The sequence below is a fragment of the Ranitomeya variabilis genome, chromosome 2 (genome assembly GCF_051348905.1).
Source record: "Ranitomeya variabilis isolate aRanVar5 chromosome 2, aRanVar5.hap1, whole genome shotgun sequence".
Taxonomy (NCBI): domain Eukaryota; kingdom Metazoa; phylum Chordata; class Amphibia; order Anura; family Dendrobatidae; genus Ranitomeya; species Ranitomeya variabilis.
The window spans coordinates 357245741-357265397 of record NC_135233.1 but is presented as its reverse complement, the minus strand read 5'-3'; the positions used below and the strand labels follow the sequence as shown (position 1 = coordinate 357265397).

General features: G+C 42.9%; 1 protein-coding gene across 2 annotated transcripts in view; it reads left to right on the top strand.

Annotated features, from left to right (window-relative positions):
- LOC143805887 (cytochrome P450 2A5-like) overlaps positions 1-19315 on the top strand; it is a 62210-nt gene extending 42895 nt beyond the window's left edge. For both annotated transcript variants that reach the window (XM_077285630.1, XM_077285631.1), the window contains exons 2-10: positions 7768-7959; positions 10875-11037; positions 11386-11535; positions 12147-12307; positions 12389-12565; positions 16409-16550; positions 17141-17328; positions 18243-18384; positions 19085-19315. In XM_077285630.1, coding sequence (XP_077141745.1) covers positions 7768-7959; positions 10875-11037; positions 11386-11535; positions 12147-12307; positions 12389-12565; positions 16409-16550; positions 17141-17328; positions 18243-18384; positions 19085-19272 — 1503 coding nt within the window. In that variant the 3' untranslated portion in view covers positions 19273-19315. The remainder of the gene's footprint in view (positions 1-7767; positions 7960-10874; positions 11038-11385; positions 11536-12146; positions 12308-12388; positions 12566-16408; positions 16551-17140; positions 17329-18242; positions 18385-19084) is intronic.
- The last annotated feature ends 342 nt before the right edge of the window (positions 19316-19657 follow it).

The window sequence follows — 19657 nt, the reverse complement described above, 5'->3', positions numbered from 1 at the left end:
TACTACATCGCTGTGCAATATACTACGTGGCTCTGTGCTGTATACTACATCGCTGTGCAATATACTACGTGGCTCTGTGCTGTATACTACGTAACTGGGCAATATACTACGTGGCTGGGCAATATACTACGTGGCTGGGCAATATACTACGTGGCTGGGCAATATACTACGTCACTGGGCAATATACTACGTGGCTGGGCAATATACTACGTGGACATGCATATTCTAGAATACCCGATGCGTTAGAATCGGGCCACCATCTAATATAATATATACACCGCTCTATATTCCTTAACACGGTATATAATATGCCTCTGTGTATATAATAGATTGTAGTATACCGTATAAACTCATGTATAAGCCGAGTTTTTCAGCATATTTTTTTTGTCCTGAAAACACCCCCCTCGGCTTATACACGAGTCATTGTCCCAGAAAAACGGAGGGGGAGCAGCGAGTCACAAAATATTCCAGTGCTGTGATTATTCATTTCTCTTATAGGGTTCACAGCCACAGCCGCCGGCTTCCAGCACACATCCTACTTACCTTCCCTGCGCTCCCTCGCTGCATCTTGTTCTGGCGCCAGCAGCTCTTCAGGCCGAGCGATCATGTGTCTGCCTCTCATTAAGGTAATGAGTATTCACCCCTCTCCACTCCCATAGGCGTGGGTAAATATTCATTATCTTAATGAGTGGGGGACACGTGATCACCCAGCCACAGGAGCTGCTGGCACCAAAACGAGATGCTGCGAGGGCATGCAGGGAAGGTAAGTAGGATGTGGTTTTTTTTTTTTATCGGAACCATGCATACATGAACAAGGAAGGAGCCATGCATAAAAGGACGGGGATAAGGAGCCATGCATACAAGAACGAGGATAAGGAGCCATGCATACAAAAATGGGAATAAGAGGCCCATGCATACAAGGACGGGGATAAGGAGTCATGCATACAAGGATGGGGATAAGGAGCTAAGGAGCCCATGCAGACAAGGATGGGGATAAGGAGCCATGCATACAAAGACCGGGATGAGGAGCCATGCATACAAGGACGGGGATAAGGAGCCATGCATACAAGGACTGGGATAAGGAGCTCATGCAGACAAGGATGGGGATAAAGAGCCATGCATACAAAGACGGGGATGAGGAGCCATGGGGACGGGGGAGCCATGCAGACAAGGATGGGGATGAGGAGCCATGCATACAAGGACTGGGATAAGGAGCAATGCATACAAGGACAGGGATGGGGGGACCATGCATACAAGGACTGGGATGAGGAGCTATGCATACAAGGACGGGGATAAGGAGCCATGCATACAGGGACAGGGGAGCCATGCATACAAGGACGGGGGTGTGGGGACAATGCATACCTGGCTTATACTCGACTCAATAAGCTCTCCTAGTTTTTTTCTGGCAAAATTAGGTGCCTCGGCATATACTTGGGTCGACATATACTCAAGTATATACGGTATATTGTGGAGCTGTGTATACTTCTACTGTCCTGCATAAATGGTGTAATTCTCAGTATCTATTCTTATTATGTATGTGTGTGTATCTGTCTATCTATCACTCTGATTAATTGTGAGAAAAGTAGCGTACTCCTTATTGGCTCATGTGGCAACGTTTCGGATCCATAACTGCACATTTCTCTGATATGGAAGTGAAATGTTGCCACATGGACTAATATAGTGTATAAAAAAAAAATCGGTTCCATTTTCTTCCACAAAAGTGGTACGATTCTCTTCTCACTTGCTGTTCGTGTGCAGTCGTTTTTTTTTTTCTCAGCAGATGTTGCAGTCTGATACACGGCGAGTCAGACCATTGAGAAGATGGAGAAATTAATTTCTCCGTCTCCTCCACACTTGTGCTGCGAGAGCATTGGAGCACGGACACTCGGATCATGCTCACAGCAGAGCAAGAGCCAAGTATCATTGGCAGATCACATCCAATGCCATATGCTAGTGTTATTCCACCCTAATGAGCACCTGTATTAAAGGGAACCTGTCACCCCCTCACCCCCCCGGCGGTTTTAACTAAAAAAGCCATCTTGTGCAGCTCTAATGCTGCACTCTGTGAAGGTGGCTCTTTTAGTTCTGGTCCCTTCCAATGCTGAAGTAATTGTTTTTAGAATTTGCCTGTCATACCTGTAGTTTGTCAGGGGGGCATGTCTTTTCCCCCCTGACACAAACGCCTCCCTCAGTACTCTGTGTGCCAGGCGCCACCTCCTCTTCCTTCATTAGCGTCTCCAGTGCCTGCGCTGTAAGTTTTTTTTCGGGCATGCGCAGCTTGCGCTGCCCTTCCAACTTACAACGCAGGCGCCGGGGGCACTAATGAAGGAGAGGAGGAGGCGCCTGGCTCCGGAGCAGATACTGCTGGGCGGCAGGAGGAGCGCTGGTCCCCTGTGAGGGAGATGGCACCTCTGCTGTGAGTCCTCTGCAGAGCGGTCACTGGGCGCTGTGCTCCTCAGTCCTCTGCCATCCTCTGGGCTCTCCTCATCCCCAGGGTGTCCCTGATGCCTGCCTGCGGTGTAAAGAGCACCATGTAAATGGACCTGTGTTCGATCATGCGCACTGTGGCGCCATTCACATGTGGCTCTTCAAATAACGCCTTTAAGAGAAGTGTTGAAGGGCAGGACAAAGCATAGCAAAATTCACTGATCGGGATGGGGAGTGTTATAGTATGTGGGCTGGTGGGGTTTGTGTGGCAGGGCTGTTTTTTTTTTTGTCCCAGTCCAGCCCTGTGTGTGTGATTATACAGTGTGTGCGTGAGATTATACAGTGAGGCTGTGTGTGAGATTATACAGTGGGGCTGTGCGTGTCATTATACAGTGGGGCTGTGCGTGTCATTATACATTGGGGTTGTGCGTGTCATTATATAGTGGGGCTGTGCCTGTCATTATACAGTGGGGCTGTGCCTGTCATTATACAGTGGGGCTGTGCGTGCGTGTGTGTCACTATACAGTGGGGCTGTGTGTGTGTCATTAATTATACAGTAGGGTTGTGCGTGTGTGTGTCATTATACAGTGAGGCTGTGCTTGTCATTATACAGTGGGGCTGTGCCTGTCATTATACAGTGGGGCTGTGCCTGTCATTATACAGTGGGGTTGTGTGTGTGACTGTCACTGTATACAGTAGGACTGTGTGTTTTATATATACACTCACTGGCCACTTTATTAGGTACACCTGTCCAACTTCTTGTTAACACTTAATTTCTAATCAGCCAATCACATGGCGGCAACTCAGTGCATTTAGGCATGTAGACATGGTCAAGACAATCTCCTGCAGTTCAAACCGAGCATCAGTATGGGGAAGAAAGGTGATTTGAGTGCCTTTGAACGTGGCATGGTTGTTGGTGCCAGAAGGGCTGGTCTGAGTATTTCAGAAACTGCTGATCTACTGGGATTTTCACGCACAACCATCTCTAGGGTTTACAGAGAATGGTCCGAAAAAGAAAAAAAATCCAGTGAGCGGCAGTTCTGTGGGCGGAAATGCCTTGTTGATGCCAGAGGTCAGAGGAGAATGGGCAGACTGGTTCGAGCTGATAGAAAGGCAACAGTGACTCAAATCGCCACCCGTTACAACCAAGGTAGGCCTAAGAGCATCTCTGAATGCACAGTGCGTCGAACTTTGAGGCAGATGGGCTACAGCAGCAGAAGACCACACCGGGTACCACTCCTTTCAGCTAAGAACAGGAAACTGAGGCTACAATTTGTACAAGCTCATCGAAATTGGACAGTAGAAGATTGGAAAAACGTTGCTTGGTCTGATGAGTCTCGATTTCTGCTGCGACATTCGGATGGTAGGGTCAGAATTTGGCATAAACAACATGAAAGCATGGATCCATCCTGCCTTGTATGGAGCATCTTTGGGATGTGCAGCCGACAAATCTGCGGCAACTGTGTGATGCCATCATGTCAATATGGACCAAAATCTCTGAGGAATGCTTCCAGCACCTTGTTGAATCTATGCCACGAAGAATTGAGGCAGTTCTGAAGGCAAAAGGGGGTCCAACCCGTTACTAGCATGGTGTACCTAATAAAGTGGCCGGTGAGTGTATATATATATATATATATATATATATATATATATATATATATATATATATATATATATATATATATATATATACTAGATTGTGGCCCGATTCTAACGCATCGGGTATTCTAGAATATGCATGTCCCCGTAGTATATGGACAATGATGATTCCAGAATTCGCGGCAGACTGTGCCCGTCGCTGATTGGTCGAGGCAACCTTTATGACATCATCGTCGCCATGGCAACCATTATGACATCTACGTCGATACTGTGCCCGTCGCTGATTGGTCGAAGCCTGGCGGCCTCAACCAATCAGAGAGGCGGGATTTCCAGGACAGACAGACAGACAGACAGACGGAAAAACCCTTAGACAATTATATATATAGATATATATATATGTATATATATATATATATATATTCATTCGCATGCTTGCAGTCACAAGACCACCTGTTCCCGGCGCCGGCACCAGAGAATCCTCTCAGTGTGCACGATATGGGGATTCACACACAGTGACTTTAGACATGTAGCTTAAGATCCGACAACCCCTTTAAGGATGGGCCGCGACTCATGGGCCACTGCTGTGTGGTTGCCCCCCAGGCTAAAATTTGCCAGCCAGCCCCCGCGTCACACTAGGCGAGGTTGCAGCGATATCGCCAGCGATCCGTGACGTTGCAGCGTCCTGCATAGCGATATCGCTATGTTTGGCACGCAGCAGCGATCTGGATCCTGCTGGGATATCGCTGGTTGCAGGGAGAGTGGACGAACTTTCTTTTGTCGCAACTCTCCCGCTGACACCGCTGGATCGCCGTGTGTGACGCCGATCCAGCGATGTCTTCACTGGTATCCATGGTAAACATCGGGTTACTAAGCGCAGGGCCGCGCTTAGTAACCCGATATTTACCATGGATACCATGGTAAAAGTAAAAAAAAAAAACACTACATACTCACCGTCTGTTGTCCGTCACGTCCCCTGGAGCTTGCCGTACTGACTGTCTCAGCGCCGTCCGGCCGTAAAGCAGAGCCCAGCGGTGAACCTGCAGTAACAGCGGTTCACCGCTGGGCACCGCTGTTACGGCCGGCCGGCGCTGAGACACAGTCAGTGCGGCAAGCGCCGAGGGACATGAAGGACGACAGAAGGTGCGTATGTAGTGGTTTTTTTTTTTACATGGGGACTTCGGCATCGCTGAAGACAGTTTCAGCGATGCCGAAGTCGCTTGGTCGCTGGAGAGAGCTGTCTGTGTGACAGCTCCCCAGCGACCACACAGCAACTTACCAGCGATCACTTCGCTGGTCGCGATCGCTGGTAAGTTGCTTAGTGTAACGGCACCTTTAATCTTAGGTCCTCCTCAGAAAAGTTTTGGACTCACCTGCGAATATAATAAGTCAGAGTATAATGATTGTAAAGGTAACAAAAAGAACTCGGATAACACCATCAGGGCTCAAAAATCTAACTGCTATTGAGTCAAATGGCACTCCATCCCTTCCAAGCCCTGCCGTGCACCCAAGCAGTAGTTTTCCTCCACATGTCCTGTATTGGTGTACTCCATATGGCGCAATTTCTACTGCTACCCTTGTGAAAATAAGAAAAATGGGTCTAAAGAAAATTTTTGTGAAAGAAAGTTTAATTATATTTTCCTTTCACATTCAATTAATTCCTGTGAGCCACCTGAAGGGTTAATAAGCTTCTTGAGTGTGGTTTTGAATACTTTGAGGGGGGTGCAGTTTTTAGAATGGTGTCACTTTGGGGTATTTTCTGTCATATAGGCCCTTAAAAGTCACTTCAAGTGTGATGTGGTCCCTAAAAAAATGGTTTTGCAAATCGCTGGTCCACTTTTAACCCTTATAAGGCTACGTTCACATTTGCGGTCAGCGCCGCAGCGTCGGGCGCCGCAGCGTCGCCGCATGCGTCATGCGCCCCTATATTTAACATGGGGGCGCATGGATATGCGTTGTGCTGCGTTTTGCGCCGCATGGCCGCAAGCGTTGGACGCAAGAAACGCATCAAGTTGCATTTTTTTTGCGTCCAACTTTCGGCCAAAAAGGACGCATGCGGCGCAAAACGCAGCGTTTTAGCGTGCGTTTTGCCGCGTTTTTGTTTGCGTTGTGCGCTGCGGCGCCGACGCTGCGGCGCACAACGCAAATGTGAACGTAGCCTAACTTTCCCCCCAAAAAAAGTTTCAAAAATTGTGCTCATGTAAAGTAGACATGTGGGAAATGTTATTCGTTAACTGTTTTGTGTGACATGACTTTGATTTAAGGGCATAAAAATGAAAAGGTTGAAAATTGTGAAATGTTCAAAGTTTTTGTCAACTTTTTCACAAATAAACATAAGTCATATCAAAGAAATTTTAACACTGTCATGAAGTGCAATATGTAATCAAGAAAAAATATTCTCTGAATCAGTTGGATCCAGTGACGCATTCCAGAGTTTTGACCTCATAAATTGATAGTGGTCAGAATCAAGAAAATTGGCCTAGTCAGGAAGGTGAAAACAGGCTTCGAGGTGAAGGGTTTAATGGTAGTTAGCTATAGTTATGCCCTTTTGGGGGCTGAAGATAGTTCCTATCCTTGTGATCCACAGTCAAGATGAGTTCCTATCCTTGTGATCCATAGTCAAGATGAGTTGCCCTTCAGGCGTTGTGTGTCCTGAACAAGTATGGACTAGCATAGTGGTGTCAATAAAAGTCAGTACTAAAGTGAAATTGCCGTCCTAGTGTCCATGGGCGTGAAAGTCAAGTGGGCCTGAAGTATGGCCTAAATATTCTGTGCCTAAAACATGTAGATGTATTTGAAAGAAAAGTATGAGTGGACTGAACCTTGAATAAGCTGGATCTTGGTCAGAAAGGCAAAGTCCTTGGGAGCAGGGCTAGTGATAAGAGAGGGAGTGGCAAATATCAAGCAAAAATTGAGATATCGTGTGAGACTGTGTGAGGCAACACAGTATTATGAGCAGGCCCTATGAGCTAAACAAAATCCCAGTCAAGGAGGTTACACAAACTCTTCTGGGTTTTATTATTTTGGTGTCTTTTGTAACATTAAAAATAATTTTTACCAAAATCTGGACTCGGCTGATCTCAAGGGCTTACAGTAAAAATGAATGTAGCATCACTGTGCAACTGTGCGGTTCATGTTGGTCGGACCTCAAGAGTTCGAAGAGTTATACCCTATCCCACGGATAACTTTCAAACTTAAGAGCGTCCCTCTTAACCAAATAGCTTGTTGTGTCATTGCACCTTTTGTTGTGTTTAGTAAAGTTGAACTATTTCAACGTGACACTTCCTAGTGAGATGTTTGTCCATGGTTTGGTAAAGAGCGGAAGATGTAACTATCCAGAGTATCCTCTCATTACAATATATTTTTCAAAGAATTCACTATAAACAATTTTTGCAAACAAATATGATATAATAGGTATATTTTCCATGAGCTTCTGTTCCTGGTAAAGGTACACATGTCCTGCACAACACACACATCAGACTCCTTATACGGATCGCCGTGTGAAATTACCTTATTTAGCGATAGACTTCTTATTCACTCAGAGCCGCTTATCATCCTGTGTAAATAACCGCCGTCAGTAGGTGAACACATACAGTCACTCTGCTCCATAAAACCTACGCCAATCTTGTACATTGGACTCACGTGAACTCAAATGAAAGACTGTTAGACAACACTTCCCCGCTGCTAGGTGCAGCCTGTTCTTGTGCGCTGGTTGTATCATTCTTTCTATTTCTCTTTTTCCAGTATACAAAGAATATGGAGCTTGGAGTAACAGGAACCATCTTTCTGACCTTGTGTGTCACACTGGTCCTGTACATCCGTGAATGGAGAAGAAAATTGAGAGGTAAAAACTTACCCCCTGGACCACCTACGCTCCCAGTACTGGGAACTATTCTGCACGTGAGCACTACTGAAATGCCTCAGTCATTGGTGAAGGTGAGTAGTACTGAACTATATCTTTTCAGAGGTATATAAAGGGTAACATTTCTCCTTGTGGAGATTGACATGCCTGACATGCCAGTTGAAGGAGACTTATAAGCCATAAAATGATTCTATGGTGAGTTAAATATGCAAATTGCCTCTTCAGAGAGGAAGAAGACTTGAATTCTAGTGCCACTTTTTGGCGGTAGCAATCTAACAAGTATCTGCAAATTAAGATTCTGGTTTGCCTTGGCTTTTATCCTAAGTGATATTGCAAGTAGTGTTGAGCATTCCGATACCGCAAGTATCGGGTATCGGCCGATATTTGCAGTATCGGAATTCCGATACCGAGTTCCGATATTTTTGTGATATCGGAAATCGGAATCGGAAGTTCCCAGTGTATGGTTCCCAGGGTCTGGAGGAGAGGAGACTCTCCTTCAGACCCTGGGATCCATATTCATGTAAAAAAAAAAGAATTAAAATAAAAAATATGGATACACTCACCCCTCTGGCGGCCCCTGGACCTTACCGATGTAACCGGCAATACACCAAAACACATCTGCAAATTTAGATTCTGGTTTGGCTTTTATCCTAAGTCATATGGCATGGCTCATTAAAGGGTCGATATTGACTTTTAGGATTGCTACTTTCAATAGGTGGCACTAGAGTTCAAGTCCTCTTCCTCTCTGAAGAGGCATTTTGAAGTATATGTTGCACTATAACTATGTTGCACTCGCCATTGTTCATGGTGACCTGTGTTTTTAGGATCATTTACAAAGCTGCAATGATTCAGATCGACTAAGCATTTCTCTTAGGCCTTCTTCACGAGTCTGTTTTGTATGTCCATATGTGGTCCATTCTTTAAGGAAAGCAAATACAGACACCACTTGTATTCAATGGTGGTGTGCACATGTCAAGTTTTTCACAAGGACCGTGATTTCTGGTGAAAATTTGTGAAAAATGCGTGCTGCACACTGATGCATGTGCATTGTAATGGCACCTGGGAAGAAGCAGTACAGTTTGCGCTGTTCCCTGGTCTGGCCAGCTGCTGAAGACAGCCCTAATTATTGTCTCCTGGTCCTGAGATCAGTGCAAACAGGAGACAATGATGGGAGTATTACTCAGCAGCAGCTGTGTACCTCCTGTATAAAATAATCAACCAACAAAATAGATGCTCCATTTCTGGGACAGCTGAGGGTTGATGTTGGAAGCCTGGTGGGGGCAATATCTCCCTTCCCAGACTCTTAACTTCAACTCACAGCTGTCTGTTTAGCCTTTGCTGGTCACAATTTATAGTGAGGACCCTACGCCATTTTTTTCTGTGGTCCTTCGTAAATTCCTTCGAGAAGGCTTAGCAAACAGCTGTGAGCTGCTATTAATAACATGGGTACCTTCTGGGGTATTGCCACTTGTCCCGGGTTATTAACATCAGTCACCAGCTTTCTCTCTGCTGGTTATGAAAATTGCATGGGAGCCCACTCCGCTTTTATTAATTTAATTATTTATTTTACACAGGAGATGCAAAGCTGCTGCTGAGTGCAACATCCATCATTGTCTCTTGGTCACGCTGATCTCAGTGTGAGCAGGAGACAATGATGAGAGCTGCCTTCAGCAGTTGGCCGGAGCCAGGGAACAGCACAAACTGTACCGCTTTTTCCCTGGAGCCGGTACATGTCACAAGGGCACATGGATGACACATGGATGTAACATATGGACACAATGAGACATGGACAGTAAACACAGACGGCACATGGCTGTCACATCTGCACACACAGGCATGGACTTCACCAGCACTGGTACTGGTACTTCCTATACAGAAATCACCAGGACATGTGAATTAGACCTTAGTCAGTATGTTGACTAGATGCACTTTAATGGAAGGTCGCAGACAATGTTTAATAGTAAAACAGATACTTCTATTTTTTTACTTTGCTTATCACAAAGAGGCTCAAAAGTTTTGTTACTACTTTTACTTTAAGTGTCACTTTAAGTGGTTCCACTGGGCTGGATATTATTTTTGAATATTACCCAAAAGCCAACTATAACTTGTTTCTGTAGCACTGGGGGTCCTGTGGATCATACGCTACACCACTAGTCCTCCAGGAGGTCAGAAGCTTCTGCTGTTGTTATCAGCAAGGCTAATTTCTGTAAAAGTATAGTCTGCACAGGAATTACCTTACTTACCTCAGTGGTTATTAGAGTGCAAATGTGAACACAGAACAATATTTGTTCAACTCGAGTGCAGCTCCTGACGGCGATGTGGTCAACACAGCTTGAATCCAAGTCCTTGTTAGGGATTTCGCCTCTTTAAATGAAGTCCTGCACGTTATACTATTTAGCCTTTTGCAACAGTAGCTTAGCAGCACAATATACCATACTTGAACTTATCACAGATATTTATCTTGATCACTGTGACTACATGGTATCATATCTATTGACTGGGAGTGTTGCTCTAAGGGTATCAAACAATTTCTTTTTCAGGAAGTAGGTTCTGTAACTCTCCTAAAAAAGGGTTTTCTCCTTCTCTCTATACTCCTGCTGATAGGAAAAACCACGGGTTTCTTTTATGTACCCACGTCCTGCAAGACCTCATGCCTATAAATAATCTAGCTCAAGCATGCAATTTGAAATTCAAACAACCCACCAGGGTTTGGTCCTAACAAACAGGCAATCCACATATGTATTCAAGCTGTCTAGCAGTCGCAAATCATGCAGCTGTATAGACATAAACTAAATCTCCGAGCATGCTGAAATACTCGGAGACCACCCGACCATGCTCTGAGAAACTCGAGTAACGAGCATACTCGCTTGTCACTAATTGGCTCCTTCACTGTTGACTCACTTCTGATCATGTTACCATTGAATGATAGGTTCAATGAGCCAATTGTGACAATGTAATTGAACTGTCTTTTTATCTTAAAATTTTTCAGCTCAGTAAGCAGTATGGGCCGGTGATGACTATATTTATTGGCAATATCCCCATGGTGGTCCTTCTCGGCTATGATTGTGTAAAAGAAGCCTTAGTGGATCATAGTGATGTGTTCACTGTGCGAGGAAACACATTTTTTGCGAGTTCAGTTTTCAAAGACTATGGTGAGTAGTGATATATTTTATACAATTATAGAAATCAGGAAATGAGACGGCAAATACTGGATACCAGCGAATTAAATGCAAAACACATGTTGGCCACATGGTCTACCAAACAAAAAGCATCAAGAAGGGAGACAACAAACCAAAAGACAAAAGGGATTGGTGTATACAAATATCAGTGAACACATGGAAACCAGAGAAAATACTCTCTGGTTTCCAGCAAGAGAAAATACTCTCTGGTTTCCAGAGATTAAATGTAGAACAAAATCCTTCAATTACACATGCATAAATTATTAATATGCTACACCCTTCTAGTTTTTTTACATTGCTGATTTTCATCTTTGATTTTAGGGATTGTGCTTAGCAACGGAGAGCGTTGGAAACTGTTACGTCGATTCTCACTTACCACCCTTAGGAACTTTGGGATGGGGAAAAGAGGCATCGCGGAGAGAATTCAAGAAGAAGCCCGTTTTCTGGTAGAAAGGTTCAGAAATAATGGAGGTTTGTGAGGACTTATGTATATTATTGGATACTGATGTTGTAATGAAGGTATTTTCCAGATGCCGGATGGAGGGCATGGTTGGGAAGCCAAGAGACCCAGACATGGTTCTCCTGATATCAATGGCAGTCACAGTATGCCCTTATGAATGTTAAGCTGCAAAAACTATAAAGCCTCCATAAAAGAGCATTTAGTGACAGTGACTAGAGATAAGCTGATCTATTTGCAGAACTCTGGTCCAGCTTCTTGATCAGTGATGCCTGGTGGCTAGACGGAAGTCCTATGAATCTCTTATCTTCCAGTATCTTTGTTGCTGCTCTTGATAGTCCAAGGCTGGCACGACATCATCTGTGTGTCATGTCGAACAAATGACATTGCACCAGCTCAGATGAATCAAATGCTGCCCTAGGGACATCAGAAGATAAGGAATCAGCGAGACTTCCATCTAAATATCACTGACCAGAACTCTGTATTGGAGTCATGCAAATTAATCTGCTCATCTCTCAACAGGCAAAATCTCGAAAGTCCAATATCAGTATAAAATAGTTGAAGGAAATACCTGCAGTTAGGAGCTTACCCCAAATTCTGATCAATCTTTTGTGTTAATATGTAGAAAATCTGTTTGACCCAACTGATTCATTGCGTTTGGCCGTCTCTAACGTCATCTGCTCAATTGTGTTTGGAGAACGCTTTGATTATGAAGATGAGAAGTTTATGACCCTACTGTCACTGCTGCACGAAATGTTCTTCCTTCTGGCCTCTGCATGGGGGCTTGTAAGTCAACATACAGTAAATTTTCAATAAAAATGAGTTCCAACTATTGAGTCAGGTAGTAAAAATACATTCTTTCCACAGCTGCTCCATCTGTTTCCAAAGACGTCAAATTATATCCCAGGACCTCATAAAAAGGTCTTCAGAAACCTGGATCAGCTCAAGGGATTTGTCCTTCAAGCTGTTGAGGACCACAAAAATACAATAGATGTGAACTGCCCTCGAGACTTCATTGATAGTTTCCTAATAAAGATGGAGGAGGTATTGTAAATAATAAAACAACATTTTCCTCATCCTGATTTTTACCACACCTCTGTACTCTGCTCTGTTCCTCATCTGTCTTCACACTTCCTCTTTTCTTGGGAGCCATAAGTTGACCACTGTAGTCTACAGAATGTGAGCTCTGTATTCTATCAGGGTCTGCTGTCTAAAGTCTGTAATGATGCCTAGTTGGAAGAGGAAGCCAGAAGACTCTTCAACATTCTGGCAGAAAAATAAGTTTATCAGCACGCAATAGGTGCTAATAGTATGACCGGAGTGATTAGGTCAGTGTTTGCACTTCCCCGAGTCGCACAGTCATAACTCTCATCACAGCCATTTTTCATTGATTCGATTTAATGGCAAAGTGTACAGATAGGTTTGTTTTATAGTTCATTTTCATCCTAATGGTGAATTCACACCTCCCATATTTTGTTGCAGAAAATTCTGCAATTGGAAATCCATTTCATTCACTTGAATTAGATCATTTAACTGCTACTACAGACTGCATGTTAGTCCTGTTAGTCTTATATTTAGCTTAGTGTTTTTCAAAATTGTTACATACCCACCAGAGTTTCCACTCATGATTCTGACAGTTCCTCTCTTCCTTCAGTATTAGGCCTTCTTCACACGTTCGTTTTCTATGTCTGTATGCAGTCCATTTTTTTGGACATATGCACACCCACTGTATTTAATGGTCATGTGCACATGTCACGTTTTTCATGCCGGCCGTGTGAACGGACAAAATGCGTGCTGCACACATGCAAACTGATGACACATGAATGATAAAATCAATACAATAAGCGCTGTTCCCAGGCACTGGGTGCTGAATTCAGCTCTCATCATTGTTGCCTGATGTCACTGTGATCAATGAGACCAGGCGACGCTGATGAGAGTTGGAGTCAGCACCCCCTGTCTGTGCAGCGTGTGTCAAATAAATAATTAAATTTTTAAAAAATTGCTTAGGACCCCCCTAACTTTCATAACCATCTGAGGGAAGCCTGGATGCTGATGTTAATATTCCGGGTAGGGGCCAATAGCCATAAAGATTCCCAGGCTATTAATATGAGCTTACAGCTGTTTGCTTAGCCTTTACTGGTTAGTAGTGGAGAGGCGCCTATAAGACACCTCCAATACTAACCCCTTTGTCAAATGTAATAAAGATACACAGAAAAGTCCTTTCATTGAAATAAACACACTAAGTCATTTGTATCCATTTATTCAACAACAACAAAAACAGTTACAATCAACTTTCTGCCGATAATCTATTAATGCCCTTGTCCCACGACGATCCAGATGGTTTGGTGAGTGGTCACATCAGTGATGCGACTTCTCACCACGCCAGCCGGAAGACAATGAGCTGAGAGTAAGAACCCGGCTGCGTGTGACCGGCGGGGATGTCATTAAGGTTACCAATGGTGACTCCACATAACTGCCCAATGACTTCGGGTATATGATTTACACATAATATGCACTCATTTTACAATTTTTTTTACAAGTACTACTGTATAGTTTACCTATATATTACCTACAAATAGTGGCAGCAAGCTAATGGGGCAATATGAAGGATAGAGAAGATTATGGTAGTCATAGACAGCATACAAATACAAAACTTACAGTTTATGACCACAAGTGTATTAAAATACAAACTTTATTACTTCAAACTTAAAATTAACAAAATACAAAATAAAAAGAAAGGGTGATATTATCATTAGAACATGCCAAAGAAGATATAAAAGTCGGAAGGCAATAAGGAAAGAGTATATAAATATACTGTATATACTAATTGTCAACTGAGGCAAGTTACCGTGATACAGACGCAGGACAAATAGTAAAAAATAATGCATATAAGACAAATAATGTAATACTTGTAGTGTCTGACCATAGTAAAAATGTACGGTAAATCGATAGAGTAAATGGATGACTACTAGATGTATAACTACAGTAACATGCCAAATATATAGTACTAGATGGTGGCCTGATTCTAACACATCGGGTATTCTAGAACATGTATGTATTTATGAAGACTGCAGAATAATGCAATTTATACACAGGATTCGGCCGGCCGGGCGCGTCAAATCAGTGAAGTCAGGGCCGGCTCCAGGTTTTTGAGGGCCCGGGGCGAAAGAGTCTCAGTGGGCCCCCCTCTTTAACACATACCATGATGCACAGATACAGCAGAGAAATATACAACAGCCAAGTAGCATATAACACAGCCCACGTAGCATATAGCACAGCCACGTAGCATATAGTACAGGCCACGTAGTATATAGCACAGGCCACGTAGTATATAACACAGCCCACGTAGCATATAGCACAGCCACGTAGCATATAGCACAGCCACATAGTATATAGCACAGCCACGTAGTATATAGCAAAGCTCACGTAGTATATAGCACAGCTCACGTAGTATATAACAGCCCATGTAGTATATAGCACAGCCCACACAGTGTATAACACAGCCCACGCAGTATATAATACAGCCCACATAGTATATAGCACAGCTCACGTAGTATATAACACAGCCCACGCAGTGTATAACAGCCCATGTAGTATATAGCACAGCCCATGCAGTATATAGCACAGCCCACACAGTGTATAACACAGCCCACACAGTGTATAACACAGTCCACATAGTATATAGCACAGCCCACGTAGTATATAACACAGCTCACGCAGTGTATAACAGCCCATGCAGTGTACAGCACAGCCCACACAGTGTATAACACAGCCCATGCAGTATATAGCACAGCCCACGTAGTATATAACACAGGCCACGTAGTATATAATACAGCCCAAGTAGTATTTAACACAGCCACGTAGTATATAGCACAGCCACATAGTATATTGCCCAGCTATGTATATTGCACAGCTATGTAGTATATAGCAAAGCCACGTATACAGCACAGCTCACCTAGTATATAGCACAGCTCACGTAGTATATAGCACAGCTCACGCAGTATATAACACAGCCACATAGTATATTGCCCAGCCACGTAATGTATTGCACAGCTCACGTAGTATATAGCACAGAGACGCAGTACATAACACAGCTCACTCAGTATATAACACAGTCCATGTAGTATATAACACAGCCCACGTAGTATACAGCAATGTGGGCACCATATCCCTGTTAAAAAAAGAATTAAAATAAAAAATAGTTATATACTCACCTCCCGTCAGCCCCCGGATCCAGGCGAGGCATTTAGTGATGCTCCTCGCAACGCTCCGGTTCCAAGAATGCATAGCCATCTCGAGAGATGATGTAGCAGTCTCGCAAGACTGCTACGTCATCATCTCGCAAGACCGCAATGCATGGCCCGGAGCATCGCGAGGAGCAGGAAAGGTGCCGGAAGGTTAGTATATAATGATTTTTTATTATTTCTAACATTAGATCTTTTTACTATTGATGCTGCATAGGCAGCATCAGTAGTAAAAAGTTGGTCACACAGGGTTAATAGCAGCGTTAACGGACTGCGTTACACTGCAGCATAACGCGATGTAACGCAGCCATTAACCCTGTGTGAGCACTGACTGGAGGGGGCACTGACAGAGAGTAGGAAGGGGCGAATTCGCCTGTCGGCCGTGACCAATCAGCGACGCGGGATTTCCGTGACAGACAGACAGACAGAAGTGCCCCTTAGACAATTATATATAGATAAAATTGCCATATACTCATAATAGATGCATAGTGCATATTGTGTATTATCTAAAGTTTCCGAAGTGCGTTTCGCCGTGGCTTCTTCCAGGGGTACTCCAGCATCATAACATCTATAAAAGCACTGAAAATCTGATGTCAACTAGCAATATTTTGTGGCCAATCACATGATTTGTCCAAATCTACAGGAGAAAGAGAAACCAGACACTGAATTCCACTTTGAGAACTTGTTTGGAACGGTGATAGATCTATTCTTTGCTGGAATTGAAACTACAAGTACAACTCTGAAAAATGCCCTCTTCATCCTCCTCAAGTTCCCCGATGTGGCAAGTAAGTAAAGTCCTGAGTAGTTACAGTAATTGTGCTGCACTCCGTCAAATATTTCATAATATTAAGAAGTGGATGACACATTGGACAACTTTTCACAATGTGTATATGGTTGCCATGCATTCATTCTAAACATATTAGGAGCATGTTGACCTATTAAGTTCCAAACTTAGCTGCAATTCTTTCGAAGATCCATTCACTTAGTTTGTGGTTGATATGAATGGGTAGGTCAAAGAATGCAGAAGGGGATTTCAAGAGATTTTAGATCATGAGGAAAGAGAAGGGAGACATAACAGAACTGATGGCTTATGTATGGTGGTGGATTTAGCATAGAATATGTGGGCCTACTGGAGGCAAACATTGGCAATAAGATTTTCCTTGTATGGACAAGTAATGGATTTCTAAAGAGGGTTTTCCAATTGTGCTAGTGCTTATAATTAATATATCAAAATTTTCAAAATTTTGGTGACTTTGTCAACTTTTTATAAATCATCATATAGGTTTAGAAGGTAATAATACAGGTAGTATGGTAGTTTGGTTGCTGGACTTGGTTACCGGTTAAGATCTAGTGAACATGTTGTTTTTATCTACAGAGAAGATCCAGGACGAGATTGACAACGTGATTGGACAGAGTCGATGTCCTGCCTTGGAGGATCGTATTAATATGCCATATACAGATGCAGTGATCCACGAAATCCAGAGATTTGCTGACATAGTCCCTATGGGGATTCCACATGCGGCCAGTAAGGATACCGTATTTAGAGGATACAACATCCCAAAGGTGAGAATAATAGGAAGGATCATTACAAAAAAATTGTGACTTTTTTGTTGTTAATTGCTTAGAGAGAAATTTTATCCAGTAAATATCATGATATATGTATTCAATCAATAGTGGTCACTGGTCAGTTATAAATCAGAATCCATAAAACCTCAGTTTATTCAAAGAGCAAAGGGTGAGGATACATTGCTGAAAGGTACTACACTCAAACTTTTCATATCTTAAAGGAGCCGTCCATAACTATGATATTGATGACCTATCTTTTAAATTTGTCATCAAAATCAGCTACAGCTCCAAAATTGGCCAACTCCGTCATACACATATATGAACTGGATGATTGCCTGTTTTTATCAATAAGGGTGAGGAAGAAGCCGATGTCTGAGTTTTTTTTTATCTTCGGCAAGAAAAGAGGATTGTGCATGAAGAAATTAAATATGGCTTCTACTTTTCGGAAGCCTCCATAGATATTAGATAACTACCCAAATATAGGGGATTTGACTGACTTTTATCTATCAGACAGCCTATGACTGAGGGCGTGTATACACCTGAAAAGCGTCAGGTACGAGGCCTCGCCTTTTAGTGTTTTAACCACGTCTCAATAAAGAATCCATTTTATTCCTGGATGGTTGTGCCGGAATATTTCCCCTTTTTTGTCTGACTTTTATCTACTCCTTGTGGCCAGTTTTACAATAAGTTCGCCCTCTTGTGCTTTTTCAAAACTTAGGGTGGCCTAGATGCAAACCTTAAAAAGTAATTTTATAGCCAAGTTTGCCAAGAAAAATCTGTTTGGTTTTTTTATATTTGTTGACTGGAGACAATCTTTAAAGTAGAATAGAGGAGCTTAGAAAGTATTTCAATGGTCTGAATTAATTACCTCTTACTTACTGATCTTCATTCTTGTTAATCTTATGTTTCAGAATGCGATCGTCTCGCCACTATTGACATCTGTTCTTAAAGATCCCAAGTATTTCAAGCAACCAGAAAAGTTTGATCCAAGACATTTCCTGGATGAAAATGGATGCTTTAAGAAAAACGAGGCTTTTCTTCCATTCTCTATTGGTAATATGACATGAGTATGAGGGTCAGTTACGTAAAAAGTTGGGAGTTAAATGGAATCTTTCAGCAGGTTTTTGCTGTGGAATCTGAGAGCGACATAATGTAATGGCAAGGACCCTAATTCCAGCGATGTGTTACTTACTGGGCTGCTTGGTGTAGATTGGATAAAATCCCTGATTTCTTTGTTGTAGATGTAACAGTTGTTAAAATGCTGAGCTGTACATAACCCCGCCCACACTCCTGATTGGCAGCTTCATTTGTACACTGTCAGAAAGCGTCCAATCAGTGACGTGGGCGTGGCTGCGAAGATTAGCTGTACTGGCTTGCATGTGAGACCTAGTCCTGCAGTGATAATCTCTTGCTGATAAAACACTGATTGCACTGAAGTTACAACACACAACCTAATAAGTGACACATCCCTGGAATTGGGGCCTCTGTGCCTATATTATGCTGCTCTCAGAATACATAGCTAAAAAATCCTGATCGATTCCCTTTAATACATTTCTCTCATGACCTAACTTAATAATGAGTCTGTATTGTCAACAGCAGTACATTTTTCTCAGTGGTGGAAGATAAGGTAAAGCTGACTGATAATAACTGAAGACAATACGCCATCTTCCAGATTTGTATTGTAAACATTTCTTTATGTCCCATCAATATGGCACATTCTGAAGAGTTCTAACCCTTTACGTATTATCCATAGGAAAGAGGAGCTGTCTAGGAGAGGGGTTGGCTCGCATGGAGCTCTTCCTCATGTTGACCAACATATTGCAGAAGTTTCACTTGAAATCTAACAAAGCACCAGAAGATCTTGAAATAACCCCTGAACCCGGGACAAATGGAGTCACCGCCAGAACGTATCAGCTCTATGTTGAACCCCGAGGTCAATAATCCAACCACTGCTAAAATAGAATAAACCTCTCTTTATAGTGTATGTTCTTCATTTTATTCATGTTATTGAAGACAATACATAAAACCAATTGCATTGTTTGAGAAAACGTTGGCAAGGTAACTGATTGGAATGACATTGGATCAAATATGTCTGTGTGTGCTATCAAGTTCCTTGCACAAAACTCTCTGATGTCCCCTCAGACTGTATCCAACCCCTTTCAAGTTCTTTAACCCAAACACAACCTTAGTAGCATCAAAGTGACCTCAACATACATGGCTACAGATAAATGAATGGCATCTGATCTTCATCTCTGTGCTATCACACACCATCTGTAGAGGTTGTCCACTGTTTTATTGCTTTCTTTCCTTATCTCTATTGCTAAGC